This window comes from Halichoerus grypus, chromosome 13 (genome assembly GCF_964656455.1).
Source record: "Halichoerus grypus chromosome 13, mHalGry1.hap1.1, whole genome shotgun sequence".
In the NCBI taxonomy this organism is placed as follows: Eukaryota; Metazoa; Chordata; class Mammalia; order Carnivora; family Phocidae; genus Halichoerus; species Halichoerus grypus.
In genome coordinates, this window is record NC_135724.1 from 85,184,119 (window position 1) to 85,207,201 (window position 23,083).

At 52.0% G+C, this 23,083-nt stretch overlaps 1 protein-coding gene across 3 annotated transcripts in view; it reads right to left on the minus strand.

Annotated features, from left to right (window-relative positions):
• TPCN1 (two pore segment channel 1) overlaps window positions 1-23,083 on the minus strand; it is a 58,290-nt gene that overhangs the window by 19,926 nt on the left and 15,281 nt on the right. For all 3 annotated transcript variants that reach the window (XM_078060932.1, XM_036123697.2, XM_078060933.1), the window contains exons 3-8: window positions 10,141-10,256; window positions 4,709-4,885; window positions 4,193-4,306; window positions 3,262-3,392; window positions 2,317-2,405; window positions 692-726 (exon numbers count right to left, since the gene is read on the minus strand). In XM_078060932.1, the coding sequence (XP_077917058.1) occupies window positions 692-726; window positions 2,317-2,405; window positions 3,262-3,392; window positions 4,193-4,306; window positions 4,709-4,885; window positions 10,141-10,256 (662 nt within the window). The remainder of the gene's footprint in view (window positions 1-691; window positions 727-2,316; window positions 2,406-3,261; window positions 3,393-4,192; window positions 4,307-4,708; window positions 4,886-10,140; window positions 10,257-23,083) is intronic.

The following is a 23,083-nucleotide window of genomic DNA, read 5'->3' on the forward strand; positions in this document are numbered from 1 at the left end:
CATGGGCCACCTGGAGCGCCCCGCCCTGCCCCTCCTCTCCCCTCCCCACCCCACCAACTCCCCCTCCTCCCAAGGAATCCTGAGGACAGAGGAACGAGCACATGTGGAGTCCAGCTGCCTCTGCCTTCCTGAACTCTGTGCTTCTGGCAGAAGCAGACAACTGACTGGGACTATTTTCCTAGAGAATCACATGTCTGCACCATCGGCTTGGCTCCCCTCCACTGCTCTTTCACCAAATCTGTTCCAGATCTGATCCTGGAAACATGCGTTTCAAGGGCAGGAAAGGGGATTCCCTTGGTGCTTAAGGAAGGGATCGGTTCAAGTATGGGTGACAGGAACTTTCCAGCGCCATAAATTATGCTGAGAGACCTTTCTAATGTGGCCAGGGGGTCACGCTGGCCACCCTGTTTGAAGGGAAAGGCCCCACATTAAAAAAGAAACAGGGACGCCTGGATGGCTCAGTCCGTTAAGCATATGACTCTTGTTTCAGCTCGGGTCATGATCTCAGGGTCGTGGGATCGAGCCCCACGTTGGCGTGGAGTCTGCTTAAGATTCTCTCTCTCCCTCTGCCCCCCTTCCATGCATGCACGTGCTCACTCTCTCTAAAAAACAACAACAACAACAACAACAAAATTTTAAAAAACACAAAGAACAACAACAGAAAAGAAAGACAAATACAGAGATTACTTACGGGGTCTGAAGAATTAGGGGAGAACAAGTAGAAACCTAGAAGGTGGCAAAAAACATAAAAAAGGTTAGAGCAGAGGTCCCAAACCCAGACATCAAAGTATTGCCCAAATAAATGTAAACGAGGGCAGGGGGCAGAGGGCGAGCATCAGGGAGTGGTGGGGACTGTGGCATTCTGGAGAACACACTGTGCTCTGTCTAAAGGAGCAGGTGTGCCTGGACACGGCAGAAATGCTGCCATTTGGGAATGTGGCCCAAGAACCACTGAGTCTACTGTTTGAAAAGGCTGGGTGTATTGCATGGTGACTAGTTAACAATACTCTATCATATATTTGGAAGTTGCTCAGAGAGTAGATCTTGAAAGTTCTCATCACAAGAAAAAAGAATTTAATTGTGTGTGGTGATGGGTGTTAACGAGACCCACTGTGATCACTTCATGATATACACAAATATCAACTCATTATGTTGTGCACCTAAAACTAATACGATATTGTATGTCAATCCCATCTCAATGTTTTTAATTAAAAAAAAAAGATTAAAAATTTTTTCAAGGCTGGAAATCTATATTTTCAGGCAACAAATCTAATTTTTAAATGTTGGCTCAACATTTTCAGACCAAATGAAACTCATCCAAGGGCTGGATTTGGAATCTAGACTGCTGGTTTGCAATTTTGGTTTTGGGAACATGACAGCCAAGTAACAATTCCAAAGGGATCCCCTTGTTCTCCTATAGCCCAGGGTCCTGGGGTGGGAACACCATCAGTATCCTCCCTCCTGGAATAGGCTATTCCCCTGAGACCTCAAAGTACTGAGTGGGAAAAGGGAGAAGCTCTGCCCTCAGGGGAGGCAGCCGCCTTGGAGCACAAAGGAAATTCAACAGACACTGGGGGTTGTAGGGTGAAGGGTAGGAGGCGACTTGGGAGACACTGGTTTAGGACCCAGCAGTCAGAAGGGCCCGAGGCTCTGGCCTTAGAGGCAGAGCTCTCTGGTTCCACTGTCTTCACCATCCCAGGACCAGAGAAGGGACCCCAGGCTTCCCAGCCACGTCCCAGGGTCTCTACTGTCTAAGCCCTGTGTCTGGATGTGGCTGTCACATATGTATTTGGCCTTATCTGAAGAGGCAAGGCTTCCTCAGGGTTAGAAAGGCCATGATCTTGCTTTTAAACCCGGGGAGGCTGAAGTGTGCACATGCTACCGTCCCAGGCACATGCCCTAAAGGAGTCTCATACACAGGAGATGCGCGAGCGTTCCCAGCAGCGTGACGTGTAATAGTGAAAACAGAAAAAACTTCGCAGGAGGGCACGCACACGCACAATATATAACCATTTATGTAAAATGTTTCAACATGCAAAGCAATCGCACTTATTTGTGGTTTAAGGGAATAGGAAGTATAACTACAAAGATATGCGTGCGATGGTAAGCCTAGGTCAGGAGGGACCTCTGAGGGGAAAGGGAAATGACCTTGCAAAAAGATACAGGGATGGCTTCCATCTTATTCCTAATACTGCATCTCCTAAGTTGAAGGCCATGGGTGTTTAACCAGACTTCTAAAACTGTCCAAGTCCATTTTCTCCAACTGTGAATTTGCTTTTTAGAGGGTGCCCGGGCCCTGGGGTGCAGGGGACTCACCGAGGATGGCGAAAATGACCATGAAGAACAGCAGCAGCAGGAGGATGTCCATGAAGGGCGGCAGAGACTGGAAGATCTGCCGCAGGTTGCTGGGGAGAGAGCAGGACAGGAAGGGGTGAAGCGGGGAGGGCTGTCTGGGACTCCATGGTGAGACGGGGGCCTGGGGCTCCTGATTCACACAACACTAAGTCCTACTGCACCCTAGTCTGTGACATCACGCTTAGCGTTTTCCCAGAGGACTTGCACTCAGTGGGTGACGGGGAAGACCGGGGGCAGGTGCGGCACATGCAGCCCCTCCCCCTGCTCGTAAGGCCCCAGCAGACAATGGCCCTGTGAGTATTGGAGGGAAGGGCAGAAGGCCAAGTGCACGACCTTGGGCACAAAGCTTCCCTGAGCGGGATGTGGGATGCATGAAGACATTTCGGGGCCACCTAATCCTGGGACACTTGCTTGCAGCTCTGAGGATGGGCCTAAAGAGTGAACTGCTAGCCTGCTCTCATCAACAGTGCCCCAGCCAAGAGATTCTCCAGACGGATTCTTCAGAACTAAGCTTAACTCCAGGCTGGTGGGCAGGCTGAGTCCAGCCCCCCAGGCTCAGTGGGGGTGTCAGCCTGCCGAGTCGCTTGGACTCTGTGGAGTTGCCTGCTTCGGGCTGCCGCCACAGCTGTGTTTGGGCAACTAATATGCTCAGAGAGAGAAGCCAGCCCCAGAAGGCTGTAGGTAAGACGGCAGAGAGCCCCACACCGGGGGCCGGGAAACCAAATCGGAGCAGATTCCCGCCTTGTGCTCTGTGTGGGTTGAGCGGCGGAGGGAAATGAGCGTGCTTATATTCTCCCAGCGTGCAGGACTGATCTTATCACTACTTGACTCACTGGGTCCTGCTCCACAGGCCCAGAGGGTCCAGGCCAGGCCACGATAGCGACCGTCTCGTCCCCCAGGCCTTACCGCCGGACGCCCCCGCAGTACCGACAGTCCACCAGGAAAATGCAGCGCAGCGCCCGGGTCACACGCACGTGGGACGTCTGCCGTACCAACACCACAATGGCCTCGATGAACTGCACCACCAGCACGGAGGTCTGGGGATGGACAGGCACAGAGCACCATCAGCCCCTCGAACCCAACCCCCCTCCCAAATACCCAGAACAGCGGGCCGGCCAGATCCTGCCCACTCTAGCCTCAAGAGGCCCTTCCCCTCTCTCCAGCTCTCTCTCAGGCCTCCCCAACATCAAGTAGCCCCTGGAGACAAGCCCTGTGGCCGCTGACACAGACATGTGGCCCCAGGAGAAGGAAGCCACAGGCAGAGCTCCCAGCAGCTCAATGGGTAGTATTCCGAGCAAAACTGCCACTCTGCCCAGCCACGTTTGCCCACCCTCTGCCTTCAGCTCTCCCCACACCGCTGGGGCCTGCAGGGCATCCTGATCTGCCATTCCTTGGGTGCATTCTCCTGGACAAGTGTGCGTGCTTTTTACACAGCAAAGTGCACTCTGCCGCGTTCCTGCTCACTGCACAGAGAGAGCTATAGTTACTGGCTGCTGATCAGTGTGGGCTTGAAGGCCAGACAGACCTGGGTTTGAATCCCAAGCCTCTGGGATTTACATCCCATTCTCATCTGGATGGCAGGGTGTAAACTAGGAAGAGTAACACGTCTCCCGCAAAGGCCGTCGCGCCAGGGCTTGGCACACACTAGATGCCAAATCACAATGGCTCCTGTTAGCATCACCATGACCTTCAGAGCAAGGCTCCGTAAGGCGAGGACGGGCCCCAGGGTCACACTTCTGAGTGCAGGGCTCAGCCCACGGGGGATGTGGAATTGAACTGAAGACGCAAGCTTGAAGGTGACATGGAAGACAATGCCATACGGAGATGGACCCATCACCTTGACCATGGTCCGTTTGTGCCGGATGAAGGTATGGAGGCCCAGCCACCGCAACTTCATGCAGAGTTCAAACACAACCACCATCAGGGCGAACAGCTCCAGGGTCGCGTGGACCTGCAATCAAAGGGTGTGGGGGAGATATCGCATCACCAGCCCCACTGTCTCCCCGACCGGCGGTCACAGCCAGCTACCTCTTCCCCCTGAGGCTGGAGATGATGGGTGGCACTGCTAATCAGGTGCACTGCTCACCGGGAGCCAAGGTGTGCCCCATGGTCCTAAGTGAGGCAATCAGATGGCGCCCCTCCCTGGAATTTACCAGGGAGCCAAATCATGGCAGGTGGGAGGGGGTGCATTCATTCCAGCAGGGACTCCAGACAAGACTGGTGATTCATTGCTGCTCCTGAGTCCTCTGTGACCCGCCCCCCCCCCCCCCAGGGCCTCTCCGTTTTACATCCGCTCATAGTATCTGCCCTTCCAGAATGTTCCGTCAGGCGGGCCATGGGGACGGACACTCACGTAAATGCCGAGCCGGAGCGCGGGGACGGCGGGGGCCTCACACAGGGAGAGCAGCAGCAAGAGCAGGGCTGTGGACAGCTCCATCAGGTAGAAGAGGTGGTTGTGTGCAAAGAGGTAGGCCGCCAGCGCTTTGGCGTTCTTGGGGTGGGTGAAGAACTTGTCATTATTCTCGCCTTCCTGAGGAAACAAGAACAGGGTGGGTGAACGGGCTTCAGGATGAGACCCCACAAGGTGCCGTGGGAGGCGGGGGGGGGCGGTGCAGTGGGGAGAAGGAGGCCCCTGGCGGACGAGCAAAGATTCAGGCCAGAGAAGGAAGATGATGGGAGATCGAAAGTATTATTTCTGGGGTGCCAGGGTGGCTCAGTCAGTTAAGCGTCTGCCTTCGGCTCAGGTCATGATCCCAGGGTCCTGGGATCGAGTCCTGCATTGGGCTCCCTGCTCCGCTGGAAGCCTGCTTCTCCCTCTCCCTCTGCCTGCCGCGCCCCCTGCTTGTGCTCTCTCTCTCTCTCAAATAAATAAATAAAATCTTCAAAAAAAAAAAAAGTATTATCTTCACCAAACTGCACCCCTGTCAAGTCTGCTGATGGGGCTCCTTCCTAAAAACCACCTGGAAGAATCAAAGAATAAATAGTCCCAAGAGAACGAACAGAGGCGACACACGTGAGCCCCTCAGCGGCCAAACTGCCCTTCTCAGAAGCGTCCGTGGAACGTAAGGAGCTGGGGGTCTGGGGTGAGCAAACCCGGCTGAGTCCTGGCTTCCCCGCTCCTCCCTGGAGAACGCTCAGAAAGTTCCTTCCCCTTCTTCAACTACCAAGGGCTAACACATGTACTTAGTCATAAGGCTCCCGCAAGACATTTAGGACGGTGTCTGGCGTACAGCAGACTCCCTGCAGATGTTACCTGTTACTATGATCATAAACGATACTAACATTGAGAAGAAAAGGAGCCTGAGAATACCTTTAATATATATGTATGTATGTTCCACTTCTTACTTTCTTGACAATTTCACCTCATTTCCTAAGCCCTGCACAATGACAGGCCTTGCCCTGACTCCTGTGCCCCAACAGTAATGGGACAGGGACTGACCCTGGCTGAGTGCCCACCAGACCAGGCACCGTGCTCAGCCCCTTACCTGAGCCCTAGACCCTCCTTTACTCCTGACCACAGCCCTCTCCGGTAGGTGCTTTTATTATCCCGTTTGACAGATGAGAAAATCGAGGTACAGAAGCTTCAGTAGCACCTGAGCTTATGGAGCTGGGCAGTCTGGGTCCCACGCCCTGGCTCTGTGATTAGTCTCCTGCTGCGGATGCGGAGACTAAATGACAGAGCCCCGGGAGCGGTCCACTTGTGACTACAAGCAGATGACATTCTAGGGCCACTCTCCCTGTTAGGGTCAGCCTTCTGGTGGTGGTGGCTGGGGGCGGGGGGGGGATCTTCACTGCCTCCCTGGAATTGGTGGGCACAGGGAAGAGGGTCAGCCCGCCTCATCCGCTCCATCACATCTGCACTCCATCCAGCAGCCAACTCGGAGTGGAAACTCACTTGGTAATGCTCTGCATGCATCGCCTTGCTTTAGCGCTTCGGAACTGGGAGCAATGCTGCCCCCCCCCCCGCCTCCCCCACCCCAACCTGGCCGGAGACATCTGCTCATCACCCCTGGGGGTGCTGCTGGCAACTAGCGTGCAAATCCCGGGGATGCCACACAACATCCTACAATGCACAGGAGAGGCCCCCACCACAAAGAGTTATCTGGCCCCAAATGTCAGCAGTGCTGAGCTGAGAGCACCTGGCTCGTTCACTTCCAGCACAGACACTCAGCATAGACTCTTCCCGCTGGCTTCATTTCCTGGAGGGGAAAGTGGTGGAGCCAGAATGGACACCCAGGTCTCCTGACCCAGAGCCCTCTGGAAGCATTCCAGCTGTCCTGGAATGAGGTCAGACCTTCAACTCTTCCAGCTATTCGGCTCTTCTGGGATGAAGGCCACCCTCCCCATGCTCACAACCCTTATTCCAGGGAGGTGAGACTAACCCATACCACAGCGATTCCGGCCAAAGCCGCAGGCTGCAGGAAGGAGGGCTCTGGGCCCAGAGGGGCCCACTGTGCTATGGAAAGCACTCTGGCCTGGCAAGGGACATTGTCAACTCTCACCCAGCACGATGCCTGGTACACACAGTAGGTGTTTAATGGATGTTTGGTAGGATGAACTACTCCTGCCAGAGATCACTTCCCCAGACCCCAGCTTGCCCGGGGACTGCCCAGTAGCTGCGGGGCGGCGAGCTCTGACCTCAGCTGTGGTTTGCAGGGTAGCTTTGAGCGAGTCACTTCCCTGAAGCCAGACACATCACTACCCTCATTACCAAAAAATAAAGACAAACCACAGACTCGACAGGGGCAGCCCAGACAAAGGGAACAAACATCCTGGCAGTTAAACGGCAGGCACACTTGGCAAGCCTCGCTCGCGGTCCTGTGATCTGTGCAGGGCTGTGGTTTGTACCAGCACCACCGTGGCTGGGGGGACACGCAGGCGGGCCTGGGAAGCTTCGGGCTTGGATTACTAGAAAATGCAATTCTCGGGTAATGTGTTCCAGTAAATAGCCAGGAATGAAGGTCTGGCTAGCGGAAACCACTGACAGGGGGGCTCGGGTTTTACCTCTAGGATGAGGAATTGCCAGGCGAGACAGAAGATAAGGTCTCTAGCGCCAAGGATAGAGTGAAATATTACTCATGGCACTGGATTCTGATCCAAACCCCAAGAACACTGGCCTTGTTTCCTCGCTGACGATCACAAACTAGATTAGGAGAAAGAAGAAGACAGGCCAGTTGTCTATGACTCCTGGCTTCGCTCTCTGCTCCCTGGGGCAGAAATTCCACCCAGGAAACGAGTACTGTCTCAGAGGCACGAGGACTGTGGAGCAGAGCAGAGCACACAACTCCCGAGGATGAGCGAGTCAACAGGTAAAACTGGGGAAGAGCGGAAACCACAGGCACTGGGTACCCTTCAGGCGGCAAGGGGCCAATTACCCAAGCACACCAACCACCCGGTTCAGGGGCCGTGCTGCAGCTCAGCTGCAGAGCGGGAGAAAGAAGACTATCTGACGCCAGAAACAGCCACGGCTACTATTCTGAGGCATCCAGGTTCTGCTTTTATTTTTATTATTTTTAAAAAACGATGCATTGTTGGTAAGATAATTCAAATAACACACAGGATTATAAGGCAGTAAAAATTCTGTCAGCCAAAGATAATCACCTTTAATATTTAGATGAATAACTTTCCAGATGTAAGTGGGGATCTGTGCGCACATGCGCGCACACACACAAATATATGTTGCTATATACGTGTATGAACCTAAGTGTGTGTGTGTGTATAAATGTTATACAAAAATTATCACACTACACCTGCAGTTCTGTAGCCTCTTTTTCCACAACCACACGGCCCATTTTCGAATGGATACATGTGGTCACGTACAGAAATGAAGCAACAACATACAGAAGAAAGAGCATCATTTGGAGATGAGCTGGACATGGTTTAAATCCACGCTTTGTAACTTACTAGCTGGGTGGCCTTGGACTCCTTTAGGTCCCCTGAGTGTCAGTTGCTAGTCTGTAAATGGGAGACAATCAAGCCACCTTGGGTGGGGGGGGGTTGTTAGAATGGGGCCCACTTAAAAAATAGATATTTTTATTACTAATGTTCTCAGCCGCTTAAGGAGAGAAGAGATTACCAGATTTCTGAAGTCCCCCAGGCCATCCTACCTCTGTGTTTTGACCCATCCCATGCTCTTCTCCAGCATCTAGTGAACCTTGGAGAAGGTGACGGTGCACGGGGATCCCTGGGGGATCAACAGGCATGCCTGAGCTCGCCAAAATGTCCCTGAAACATTTCTATTGCTTTAACCTTGATCGGAATGCACCTGCTGAGGGGTATAACTCCTGTGATGCTACATAAAACATGAGACGCATAGGGGCGCCTGGGTGGCTCAGTCGGTTAAGCATCTGCCTTCAGCTCAGGTCATGATCCCAGGGTCCTGGGATCGAGCCCCGCATCGGGCTCCCTGCTCAGCGGGGAGCCTGCTTCTCCCTCTGCCTCTGCCTCTGCCTGCAGCTCTCTCTGCTTGTGCTCTCTCTCTGACAAATAAATAAATAAAACACTAAAAAAAAAAAAAGAAAAACATGAGAAGCACAAAGACAACTGAACGAATGAAATCTTTCAAAAGAAGTAACAAAACACATACTTGCAATGTGAGAGTTGCTTCAAAGAGAAAAGACTAGGGAAAATTATGATTCGAATGAATTTCAGAAAGATTCCATTTCCTCACCTAGACTCTTACTCCGTGCACACAAGAAACAGAAGTCTTACAGTGACAAGAAGGGCAAGATTAAAATGGCGACGCCACAGACGGGGAGACAGGCAGTTAAGGAGGCAATATCCCCTTTGGAGAACACTTGGTAACTGTACATCAAGGGCCCTAAAAATGTTGATTCCTCCTACCTGGTAATTCCACTTCCTAGAGGCTTGCCTAATAAAACAATCCTGGATATTAAAGAGAGAAAGAGAAATAGCTCTTTGCATAGATGGTCCTCGGATTATAATTTATAATAGGGAAATGCATGATATATAATAAGGGAAGCATAAAAAGGGAAAATATTCAGCCTTATCAGGATAGTTTAAGTAAATTAGGATACATTTACCAGATATAATTATAAAGTCATCAAAATCTGTTTATAGGAGTTATAATAAACTAAGAAAAAAACTCCTGCTACACACTATGGGAAAGAAAAGACTGTACAACTATAGATACCACGTGACTTTAAAATTACAAAACACATAAAACCTATGTATTATTCTTCAGTAATGTTGACAGTGACTTAGGTGAATGTTTTTTTCCACAGCCCCTTTGTGCCTAAACTTACCGCAATGAGCATGTATTACTTCTAATATTTTAGAAAGTATTTTTTTTTTGAAAGAGAAAAAAACAACAACAAAAAACAACCAAGTACCAAGCAAGAAACAGCAAACATGAAAGCAAGAGCAAATTAACAGGAAAGGAACAAAGGTGTCTAAGTTCCCATACTGGGCTGACAAACCCCTGCTACAGTGTAACGTATTTAGAGAAACTCCCCCTCAAGAACTGGATGCCAGTGTGCCCCTGAGAAGGGGGACCAGGGCAGGGAAGGCCAAGTGGATAAACTCAGGGAGACTCAGGGGCAGGCAGGGCCACATCCTGGGGGGTCACAAGAAAGCCCACGCACATCGCCCTCCCCATCTGGGCACGATCGTGCTGGCACTCCCCATCTTACAGATGAGAAGCTCACGCATGGAGCAGGGACAGGAACCGGAGCCAGACTGAACTTCTGGGGATGTGACAGAGCCCTGGCTATGCGACTCGGCCAACAGGCACCGGAAACAGAGATCCCGATCAGAGATACTCACCTGGAGGTAGATTGCTGCCTCTTGATAATTGATCTCCCAGTTGTGACCGGTGGGACTCTCACCCCCTGAGCCTAGACTGGGGGTCCGGGAGTCGTGGATGGCATAGCTGCCTCCATCTGCATAGGAGGAAGAGAGAGATTCACTTACAACCCTGGCTCAAGAGGATAAAGACACCATTCACCAGAAGAAAAGGCTCGTATGCTCACACATATATCCCATTATCTACGAGTCAATGCTCGATCCCTTGGAATAATAGCAAGGATTAGCGTGGCTAATTAAAACTGCTTTTCATTCTCTCGTTAAATGAAAAAAGCAAGTGCAAAAGAACACATATAATATGCTATCTTTTCTGTAAAAAAAAAAAAAAGGGAGGGAACAAGAAAACATACAGATACCTATCTTTACAAAAAGAAACAAAAAGGATAAATTTACTTAGAAGGGGTGTGGGGAGCAGCATAGAAGTGTCACTCAAAGGGAGTGATCTTTTTGAACATTTTTTTTTAAAGAGTTATTTATTTATTTTAGAGAGAGAGCGAGTGAGCGAGCAGGAGGGGCCGAGGGAGAGGGAGAGAGAGAGAATCTCAAGCAGACTCTGCACTGAGCATGGAGCCTGCTGACGCGGGATCAGATCATGACCTGAGCCAAAATAAAAAGTCGGACACTTAACCGACTGAGCCACTCAGGTGCCCCTTTTCTGTACACTTTTGACTTTTGGAAGCATGTTAATATTCTACTTGGTTAAAACATAAAAATAATTGGATTTGTTCCCTGGTGCAGGGTCATCTGTATTTTTTTTCCCCTGCTGACGCCCATGCCTCTTTACTTCCATAACACAGAACCCATCTGCCTTTGGAGAACATCCTCTCCCGACTCTCCACCCGTTCTTTGTCTCTGACTGACTCCACCCCTGGCTCTACGGCAGGTGCAATAAAAGCACCTCACTGCCCTGGACAGGGACTGATCCAGGCAGGGGTGCTGTCCCAAGCCTAGCCAATCAGGGCTGAACTTGGACTTTCCCTGGACCACTGGGGACAGAGGGGCTCTTTCCCTGTTGCTGCGGGTCGCTGCCTCCACCCCACCATGTGAGGGAAGCCTGCCTGGAAGGAAGCCAACGGGAAACAAAAGAATCACAGAGATAACATTAGTTTCACCCTGGGATTGAGATATGCCTGATAGCCACCTCCTAGCATTTCCAAAATCTGAGCCTATAAAGGTCCTTTTATACTTAAGCCTGTCTGAACTGGGTTTGTCACAACCCTCAAGTGTGTCTACTGATACATGGTAAGCAAAGGCACTGAGAAATGACTTTCAACTTGTTAATTTATTGGGAAGTTTTATCATCATCTAGGATGAGAATCTGGTTGCCCACAATTCACACTCAAACTGATCCACCTCCAAAAAAAATAAAGAATGAAATATGTTTGGATAAGGAGAGATGTAGAGGTGGCAGGAAGCAGATGTGTAAAGCTCACCAAATAGACAGGAAAGGGGAGAAAACTGGCAGGGGTCCTATGGCTGCAGGGTCATACCTGGTCCTTCTAAGCTTGAACTGCCAGCCAAGGGCAGTCGGGTCCTGCAAAGCTCTTCTCCACTTCTAAAAACAACTTCATGTAGATATATTTGACACACAGTAAAATGCAGAATCCGACATATTCTGATACATGCACACACTTGTGAAACCATCACTATAATCAAGATCACACATCCATTACCCCTTCATGCCCACCCCTGCCCATCCATGCCCCGGCAACAACTGATCTGCGCTCTGTCACCATTAGATGGATCTGCATCTCAGAATTTTACACAGATAGAATCATGGAGTACGTATGCCTTTTTGGTTTGGCTTCTCTCCCTCAGGGTAACTACTTTGAAATTCATCCATGTTGTACGGTGTATTGGTAGCTCATTCTGGTGTTTTGGCTGAGTAGTATTCTATGGTATGGATGTACCTTGGTTCATCCAATCACCTGTTGGTAGACACTGAGATTGCTTCCAGTTTGGGGCTGTTTCAAATGAAGTTGTTATGAACATGCATGCACAGGGCTTTGCATGGACACATGCTTTCAATTCTTTTGCGTAAATACCTAGGGGTGAAATAGCTAGATCGTATGTTTAACTTTTTAAGAAACTGCCAGACTGTTTTCCAAATGACTTGCAGTGCAGGGGAGTCCCCGTTCCTCCACACCCTCACCCATACCTCACATGCTCAGTCTTCTTAATCTTGACTGTTCTAATACTTCTAATATGCATTAGGACTAATAATCTTGAGCGTCTTTCCATATGCCTATTTGCCATTTGCTTGTTTTAGTTGAAGCATCTTCAAATCTTTTGTTTCTTTTTTGGGTTATTATTTTTGAATTTTGAGATTGTGTGTGTATATATATATATATAATATATACACACACATACACATATACATGTATCCTCTAAATATACACAAGTCTTTATCTATTATTAATATATTTACTCCAGCTTTTGATTATTTTTTTAATTTAATTTTATTATGTTATGTTAGTCACCATACAATACATCATTAGTTTTTGATGTAGTGTTCCATGATTCATTGTTTTCGTATAACACCCAGTGCTCCATGCAGTATGTGCCCTCCTTAATACCCATCACCAGGCTAACCAATCCCCCCACCCCCCTCCCCTCTAGAACCCTCAGTTTGTTTCTCAGAGTCCACAGTCTCTCTGATTATTTCTCCTGATTAGTGATTAGTGTAGCTTTTTCTATTCTTTTACTTTTAATCTCTTAGTGTCTTTATATTTAAACTGTGTTTCTTGGAGGCAGCATATGGTTTGATCTTGCTTCCCCCACCCAGTCTGAAAATCTCTGCCTTTTAATTGGAGTATTTAGATTATTCATATTTAATGTAATTATTGATAGAGTTAGATTTAAATATATTGTCTTGCTCTTTTTTTTATAGTTGTCCCATCTGTTCTTTGTTCCCTTTTTCTGCCTTCTTTTGGATCACTGAATATTTATTTATTATTTTTTTTAAAGATTTTATTTACTTATTTGACAGAGAGAGACACAGCGAGAGAGGGAACACAAGCAGGGGGAGTGGGAGAGGGAGAAGCAGACTCCCCACTGAGCAGGGAGCCCAACGCGGGGCTCGATCCCAGGACCCCGGGACCATGACCTGAGCCGGAGGCAGACACTCAACGACTGAGCCACCCAGGCGCCCCTAAATATATTGTCTTGCTATTTTTTTATAGTTGTCCCATCTGTTCTTTGTTCCCTTTTTCTGCCTTCTTTTGGATCACTGAATATTTATTATGATTCCATTTTATCTCCTTTGTTGGCTTAGCTACAGTGCTTTCTTCTGTTATTTAGAGGTTGCTTTAGGGTTTACGGTACACATTTTTAATTTACCACAGTCTATTTTCAAGTGATATTGTGTCACTTCATGCATAGGATAAGAACCTTTTCCTTATAACAGTACACTTCCCTCTCTCCCCTCCCAACCTTCAGGCTTCTGGAAACACAGGGATTTCCAGTTCACAGATCTACTCCGGATTGAGCTTCATCTCCATTGCTAGGATATGTAACTAGGAGAATCTTTCTGGAAGGGACTGCACCAATGGAAGCACATAAGAAAAGTAAGGAGTTAACACCACTTGTGAGCTCTGTGCTTTGTGCTCCATGTTGATGTAATCCTTACAATCCCAAACAGTATGTACTATCATAAATGCTACTGCATGAGGAGGTTAAGCAATTCACCCAAGGTCACACAGCTCTAAGGGGCCAAGCCGGGATTTGACCCCAGGCAGCCTGGTTCCAGAACAGATGCATTTAACCACTATGCCCTACGACCACCCTCTAAGAGAGAGGAGTCTGGGAAGAAGGACATCTGACAATAGTTTTTAACCAGTGGTAATAAACATGCAACTTGCCAGTCAGGTGAATGAGCCATCTCAAAACCAAATCCTCTAGCCCCAGACAAGTGTCCAAACTGACACCACGTGGCGCAGAGATAAGCCCCTCCATCAGACCCTGCCCAAACTGCAGGCTCTTGCACAAAATATCTCAAGGCAATATCTGCTATCTTCAGGCACTATGTTTTAGGATGCTCTGCTGTATAGCGATAGATAACACATATCTAAGTGCTTTATACCCACTGACCTACATAATGCTCCTGACAATCCTGCAGAAAGGCCAGGTACCTTCCTGAGGCCAAGCCACGAGCGGGAAGCAGGGCTGGGAGACCGAACTGGGTGATTAGTTCCTCATCAGCAGGCTACGTGCCCCTTCCGTTTCTTCTTGAGAAATGGAAGGCTCGAAAGGGTGTCAGGGTAGTGCCAAAAAGGTGAAATACACAGCAGCAGTTCCATCCCTCAACGAAGTTACAAACAGGAGGTGGCACATCTGGCTGCAGCTCGCCCTTGACCGTTCTGGTCCTTCTCTACCCGAGGTTTTCCCGACTCCGCTCCCAGTGTCCATTTCTGGAAGAACTAAGCCCTAGGCGTGGACAGGAGAAGGTCAAACTGCCTTCCTGGATGCGCTGATGTGGACCAGGGAAGCAGGAGCCGAAATGTGCCTCCCCAGTAGGCGAAGCCGCCGGCAGGCAGCTGGACGGTGCTGTGACCTCGCGTGCCTGCACCCGCCGTCCGCGACCTTCACACGCCGCGGCAGTTCTAGGTGAAAGAAATCACGGGGCCGGTGTGGGGTGGGCGGCGATGAGCCGGCACAGATGGCAGCGGACATTAGTGCCACTTGCCCAGCCGGTACTAGACGCTGGCATCTGTGTGAGCCCCTGCCTCAGAGACCCTCTGTGCGAACCTTCCCAGCCCTTCCTCCCTCTCGGGGCTCTCGGCAGATGGATCCAGCTTCTTCCTCCCACGCAGGAGCTCCCTCAGCCCTCCCAGTTTCTCCCCTCTGGCCTTCATCCACCACACACCACTGTGCCCAGGGGGGCTATGGCATACCCCCGCGCGGGCTGCTCCTCGCCACCCGAGCACCTCACTCACGCTCACACCAGTGGGTTTTTATCTGGGAGCAGGTGCCCCGGGGCATCTTCCCCTCAAAGCCCCAAACAACAGCTCCTTCCCATTTCTGAAATCCACAGGGACCACCGGGACGGGGAGAAGGACCAGGCTTCCAGGCTTTGATGGAAAGCTTTCACATTGCCTTGCTCTCCACCATCATGGCTGGTGAGTCACCAGCTCTGGCGGGATCTCCTCTCTCAAACGCATCTCCACTCCCCACCTTCGCTGGCCTCCTGCCTTTCACCTACAAGACAGCAACAGCCCCCCAGACTGGCTCTCGCTGCCCCGGGCCTTTCCCGGCCACCTGACCCCAGGCATCTTGGTGGAGGATGAGGTCGGCAAAGCATCAATAGAGTCATGCTCTGCTGCTTAAAATCTCGAATGGCTTGCCCTCAGGAAAAACTCAGACTTCTTCACCCTGCAAGGAGCTGATACGCATCTGGGCAAGCAAGGGTCTTTAGAATCACATTCCTTCCCAAGCTCTAACAGACGGGTAGCTCGTCAGCCTGGCGCTTACGGGCGGGGCTCCAGAGGGCAGCTGGTTACTATGGAGCGCTGAGGACGCGGGGGGTCCCCAAGTGACAGCGAGCACCACAGAGATAAAACGTGTGCTCCAAGGCCACAGATCACACAGGGCTGGCTGGCTGATGTGTGAGAGCAGACGTGTTGCAGGGCTGCAAAGGGCAGAACGAGGACCCCAGAGGGGATGTAACAGGGAGGGCCTTTCCACCAAGCAGAGCTGACCAACGATGCCCTGGGCAGCGGGGGCTTTAGCTGTCATGTCTGCTTTGCTAAAGTAAGTTAGCAAATGCTAGGCCCCATTACAGCAGGGCACATAGTTGTTATTTCATTCTAAATATGATCTGTAAGTTGAAATAATTCTTCATAAAATTATTTTAAACCAACAATTGCCTTGTTCAAGCACTCATTTGTTTGGTGGGCATCCCCGGGGCAGCGGGGACTGGAGGTACCTGGAGAGCCCTGGCCCTGCAGGGGTACCTGTCCGCTGAGGCAGCAAGTGCCCCATCACCAGGGGGCCTCAAGAAGAGGTTCTACAGCCATCCATGGGGATGTTTCAACACAAAGGAGGTTCACTCAGCAAGTAGGGAGTTGGACCAGCTGCCCTTGCAATTCCCAGCATCTATGTATTTACAGGTACATAGAGACTCCGAGGGGATAGGCAGGTAGGAGCAGATGGCCTTAAAGACAACTCAAAATTCATGAGCTTCCTGTGGGGCAGGGCCCAGCCACCTAGACCTTGCTAGTCATCAACAGCCTTCCACAAACACTGCCTGGCTGCACGGATAGGGTAAGGGCGTCTCTTAGCACACTCTTCCCTCTCCCTCCCCTGATTAACCGCAGCCCCACAGATCTACAGAGCCCAGAGCTCAGCAACTCAGCTTCTGACCAAATAAGGGACCTTCGCACTTATACCCCATATCCCCTGTGCCAGGCACTCTCCTACACACTCCATATACACATGAACTTCATCCTCCCAACTGACCATGATTGTCCCCATTTTACGGACGAGGCAATGGCAGCACAGAGCCATGTGTGAACTTGCCCCAGGTCTCACACATTTAGAAAGTGAACGAGGTCTGTGTTCGGAAGCACCATGCTAAACCGCAGAGGAGGGTTACCCCGTGTGCTCGGCAGGTGGGGAGCTGGGGTGTGAACAGTGTATGGGAGTCAGGAGGCTCAGCCCCTCATATGCCCTCCATTCATTACACTGAATGACGCCCAGAATCTGGCTGCACCCGGCCGGTAAGATCCCACGGCTTACCCGCTCAAGCCCCCTGCCGTGGCCCGAGCCACCTCTCCCCCGGGGAAGCACAGCCCCTTCTGCCAACTGGGCTCCCGGCTCCCTGCCCTGCCTGTGTCTAGTGTGTCTAGTCTCTAGGCCAGTCAGAAAAGTCCTTTGTTGTGTGTGTGTGTTTTAAGTAAACTTTGTAGTTCAGTATAACAATAATCCTTTAAAAACCTAAGCCAGGTGATACCACTCCTCTGCCCCAAATAGACCGCAGCCTCCAATTCCCGAGAAGACTCTAAAGTCCTTCCCTGGATTAAAATGGCCTATGAGACTGAGATGTCTCGCCCCACCCACCCTCTTGCTCCAGACACGCTGGCCTCCTTATTGTCCTGGGACAGGCCTGGAAGGTTCTGCCTAAGGACCTCTGCACTTCCCCGTTCCCTCCGCCCTCCCCGGATTTCTCACATCTTTGGAAGTCACTGGCACGCCCTGTCCTCCTCATGCTGCCTTGTGCTTCCCCCTGGGGTTGCATCACCACCTGGAAGGGCATTTATTTACTTGTTGGCCTATTTAGTGCCTGTTTCCCTGCCTGAAATGTCAGCTCTGTGAGGCCAGGGACTTTGGTCTTGTTGTGGAGTCCCCAGGGCCCAGAACAGTGTTGGGCATGATGGACGGACGAATGCTCCACAAACATCTGCACTGAAGTGAAATGAAGCTCTTCCCCAAAGATTCCAGAAGCAAACTCCCGGGCCAGTGACGGGAGGGCAAGGCCCAGGAAGTATGCACAGAGCCTGGCGGGTAACCCCCTCGGGACTGCAGCGGGAGTGCCAGAGGGTGTTAAGGGGCAGTGACTTGATCTCTGTTTTCTTAAGATCATTCTTTTAAGGATTTGCTGGAGAGGCACTATTTCGTATAAGAGTAATTCAGGGCAGAACCTTAAAAAGAAAAGGAAAAATGTGACTGGCAGAGCCAAGAGGAAAGAATGGAGGAGTCTCCCCTCCAGGGCGGACTTTGTTCTAACCATTCAACCTGATGCTTGCTCAGAACACAGAACTTGGCTTGCTTACTAGGTCCCCAAAGGCAAAGCCCCATAGCTTGTTTGTGGCTCTTATATGTGGGGAGGGCTGAAAGGCCCTGGGGGGGGCGGGCAGGAGTGGTGGGCAGGCTGCAGGGCTTTTCAGGAAAGCCCTGGGAGATTTCACAGAGCCCCCTTCACACCTGGCCCCAGCGGCTGGGCGGCACATTTAGGGATTATACGAAGGGCGCAGATGGAAGGCAAGGAGCCCCTGGCTTGCCCTGTTCCTTTTATAGGCAGCCCTCACGCAGAGGGGGCAGCCCTGCAGCCAAGTCCAGAAGCACTTTCAGTGCCCCGCAGATTGGGGGGGGGGTACTGGGGCACCACGTGGGTCCTAATTCCCTGCCCCTGAACGCTGCTTCCCACTTCCTAGGCTGGAAAAGTGGCCACAGAGGTGATGGAAATGCTCCAAATCCCAAGTGCTTTATTGCTGCAGTATAAGGCATGTTCAAAGGCTCAGCAGCTCCCGAAAGGGGCAGGACAATTACAGCCCATAAAGGAGAGGAAGGCAGGGGTGCAGGAGGCAGGTCAGGCGCCAGAGGGTCGAGGGGGCAGCCGAGCCCGAGGACACAGCCGGTGGGGTGCCTAGGGGCACAAGGCCCTGCCTGCCGAGGAACAGATCCCCGTGGGCTTCCTTAGAAAAGACTCCCTCAAAGCAGGATGTGAGAGGCGGCGTGGAGACTCCTAGTTCCCCTGACTGGTCACTACTGGGCATGAAGCGCCAGGGGATAACGTGTCCCCACGTCCTGGTTACGGCCCACGCATCATACCCACTGGGTCTGCTCTGGATCGTCTGTTTGGGGAGCCCGAGACCCCGGGGGCTGCGAGCAGCTACCTGTCCTGCTGCCCTGCCCACCGACTCCTGCCCACCCTGGCCATATCTGCACTTCCTGGGAGAAATACCAGCCTCCAGGTCTCCAGGTGAATGACAGGTGCTCGCATGGGTGCTCCCTGCACGGGGAGAGTCCTGGACAACAAAGCAGACAGGAGGGCTGTCACCACAGCACCCCAGGTCCGGCCCAACCGGGGATTACTAGACACCTCATGAGGATCAACACATGCAACCTCAGACTTTGGCACTGTCCTCACCCGGAGCAGGGTGAGCTCTTCCAGGTGAGCTGGAAAGGCAAGGTCAAGGCATACCGCAAGGGCCCAGCTGGTGGAGACGGGATGGCCTCACCACAGGGCCGTCGGGGAGCTGGTCCTCCACCACCTCCTCCAGAAAGACAATGGCGGCCGGCCCTGGCCTCTGCATGTCCGCGTTCCTGGGAGGTGGCCGGCCTGGGAGCAGGAGGGCAGAAGGGAAAAAGACACACAGCAGGTGCAGGAGGGTAGGAGGAGCAGGCTTCCAGGCCCTCCCAGCAAGTCAGCTTCCCCACTGGCTCTTGCTCGAAGGCATTTTAAAAGAGGTTTTAAAAGGGTCGGAGAAAGCTGACCAGGAACACTCTTGGCAACCAGGAAGATCCCATTCTGTGCCTCCGGGGAAAGTTCCCGAAGAGAAACATTTTGTTCTGTGCCTCCGCTGCCCTGAGCTGAGAGCTCTCCTGTGAAAACCAGGCTGCGGCCGCTGCGGCCTCTTCGGCCAGCAGACCTTAGCCACTAAAGATTTATGCAACACCTACTCCTTCACTACCCTCCCTGAATCCTGGCAACCAGCCCAGGGAGGTGAGCATAAAATCACCAGCAGGAGGCGGGGAAGGAGCTGAAAGAAAAAGCTGACCAGGCAGGCATTAGAATACAAAACAACAGTAACAAAAAACTGACTCCAAGTAGGAGAGAAGTTCCCATTCAGAGGACAGGCCGCCAAACCAGGATGACCTGTTTGCACAGATGGTAACGCTTCCTCGCTGATGTAACAGGGCCCAGACGCTCCCTGCAAAACAGCTGGCTGCTTTGCATGCAGCCTCTGAAATGGCCCTGCGGGGAATCCAAGGTTTCCGTTCGCTGGCGCACAGCGTGCAGCCGCATCCTGGCGGTGCTGGGTAAATAGAAACAGTTTCCATATGCCTCCATAAAGCTGCACCAGGGAGGAGCGGGAAAGAACGGGCAAGAGGGGAGGGCTTCTGTGATCCAACTCCCATCCGGCAAGGGCAGGGTCTGCGTGGGCTGGGGAAGCCACTGAGACCTCCCTCTGGGGCCCAGGACCAGAGGTTGCCGTGGGTAAAAGGCCTACGAGCTCCTGGATGGGGAAGAAGGCCAGACTGTGACTGCAGCTGGGCAGGTTTATGCCGAGATCTCTACTCCCGTTCCACCCTTGCTGCTTTTCCTTCTCCTCCTCTTTTACGTGCACGACCTCGCCTATTCTCAAATACATACACAAACACACACACACACACACACACACACACACACACACACACCCTGCACATCTTCTTCAAGGCTCACTCCCTACTGGGCCCCTCCCCACCCCCGGATCACCGTCGGAATCCCCAGAGCCTCAGTTTCTCCACCCACTAACTGGGACTGGGGCCAGCTGTGCTCCGGACGGCACAGAAACAAATGTGAATACCCACAAAGCACCCGGAACCCTCTGGAAACCAGTGCCCACCAGAATGACAACGAGCCATCGCCCAACCATTCGCCAGTTGTCGCTGAGAGCCCCACTCCATGGGAAAAAAATACTCCAAGAGCAGAGGAAAATAAACCAGAGTGACACTGATGAGTTTTCCGGGCACCGCTTCTGCTGCTGGCTGGCTCTTCAAAGGCCCCCAGATAAAAATCGGGCAAAAGACACTCTGCCGCAAGAAAGCAGAGTGCACATTTCCTCCTGCTCGGGCCTTCTCTTTCTGATGACTAGTTGCAAGATGGCGTGGGAGGTAGACCCATGTTATCCGTGCATGCTAGGAAAGACTGCAAACACGGACAGAGCCCCGGGCAGATATACTGACCTCCAGAAAGGCGAGGACTGGCGCAGAGCCAACCTAGCTGAATCGTTGGCCTCAAGCCCAAAACCCGTCCTGCCAAAGGCTCAGGCCAGAGGAGGAAAGGAAAAACAAAAGGCTCAACTAGGCCAGTATTATGGGTCAAGCACTGTTCTAGAAGGAGGAGCCTTGGTTTGGAAGTAGCCAGGATAATGCCCTGTGCCACCCTCAACTTCGTTTCCGGCCGGCTGGCAGAGACCGATGTGGCCAAATCCAGAGGGATTCTCTGTAGATACAGGAGGTCTGCCACAGAAGGGCCTTGAACTGGCAGGGAAATGGCTAGACGGTTGAGAGCAGTGGCTGTGAACAGAGGCTCTTGGGAGGGGCTGGGGACATGAGTGCCTCTTCGTAATTTAGGGCAGTGATTACTGCCCCAAGTGCCCACCCCCAACTGGCTACTCAGGGCACTTGCTCCCTGAGGTTGCGAACATGACCTTGACAGCCACTCGGTAGGCTTCATAAATCATGCAGTAATCTGGGGGAGAACAAGGGAGGGTGGAATTTTACAAGGCTGGCCTTCCTGATACAAACAAATATGGTTTAATTTAAAGACATTTATTCAGCACCTACTGTGTACCAGGCATTGTGCCAAGTGTTGGATTTGAAAAAGTCAAACCATGTACTTTGTCCTCATGGGGCTCACCATCAGGAGGCAAGAGAAGGACTGTGATTCTGGTGCGTTAAGTGACTTCTTAGTTACAACAGCCTAGAAAAGGGTATGAGAACTGCCCTCCATGGGGGCTCGTGGTGGGGATTCAGGGGTGATGTCTGCGCCACTTCTGAAGGATGAAGGATGAAGATGGTTCACCAGGTGGATTGGGGGGAGGGTGAAAGGAACATTCCAGAAACAGGGAAGGTCACGCATAAAGCTCAGAGAAGCAAACAGTAGCACATGTTTGGGAAGCTGGAGAGTTCAGTGATCCTGAAGCTGACCCAGGCAGAGACACGGCAGGAGGAGCGGACCGGCTGAAGGAGACAGAGCCGGAGCCACTGGGTTCCAAAGGAAAGTAACCTGAGCAGGTGTGCCAATCGGAAGCACGTGACGAGGTGGCCGGTCTTGGTGAACCTCGCAACCCCATCTACAAACGCTGTGCGCAGCAAAACAACAAGTTCGCTCTCCTGGAAAGCATCGTGAGCGCACCGCATGTAAGGCAGGTGCCTCACCGGGAGCCACCAAGCTCACCTCCACTGCCCACACGTCCTCACCACCCCGCGCGGGCCACTGCTGTGCGCCCCAGCACCTCCACCTCCTGCCAGGGCACAGAGGGAACAAGGGGTTGCCGGATGCCCACAGGCAGGATGGGATCTCTCCTTCCTTCATGCGTGATATTCAAGACTCGGCTTGCAATTCTGCTTCCTGCTCCTGAGTCACTGAGTTTATGGAAACAAAGGGCTTTCACTGGTACTGACCACTCATCACCAAGTATTTACTGAGCACCTACCATGTACAAAGTGCTCCGGGTGCCTTGAAAAGACATTTGTAAGGTCTGCGCACCCATCAAAAGCCCCCCCTCACTGCTTCTCTCTCTCTCTCTCTCACACACACACACACACACACACACACGGCAGCAAGCCCCACTCTGTTTACCCAATGAGGAGTGCAGCACCTTGCGAACATCTGTCCCGCGTTCACTTGGAAGCATTGGAAATGCTAATTGTGAACCACACGGGGACAGGGAAGGGAGCTATGGAAGAGAGCACCGGGAGAAGAGGCATCTTTCACCGCACGTGGGCACGTCCGGAGCCCCTGCAAGAGGTCAGCAGACAAGCGGCGTTCAGAGGACGAGTCTGGCTGTGAGACTCACTCTCCACGACGCCACCTGATGTGTCAGCTGATGCGTCAGCACAGATCGGAGCCCGCACCGGCCCCTGCCTGGGAGTACCTGCGGGGCTGGCTCGACCCGGCTTTCACAAACACTGGCCACACCGCAGCATCTGGATCTTCCGTGGCTGCTGGCAGCCCTGCTCGGAAGAGCAGCGACAAGGAGTGAGGTGGCCAGAGGTCCGGGGCCCTTGGGGAAGTGGTCGTGGTCAGAAGCCGACATCCTGCAGAGAGCTGGAGGGCTGAGGCATGCCACTTGTCCAGAGACCTGTGCTCATCTGGCCCCTGCCGCTCCCAGAGCAGCCACCGGGGGCCCGAGGGCCTGCACAGTCAGTGGCCAGGCACTGCCCTCGGCCTCCTCTTCCTTTTTCCTCAGTTTCCCTT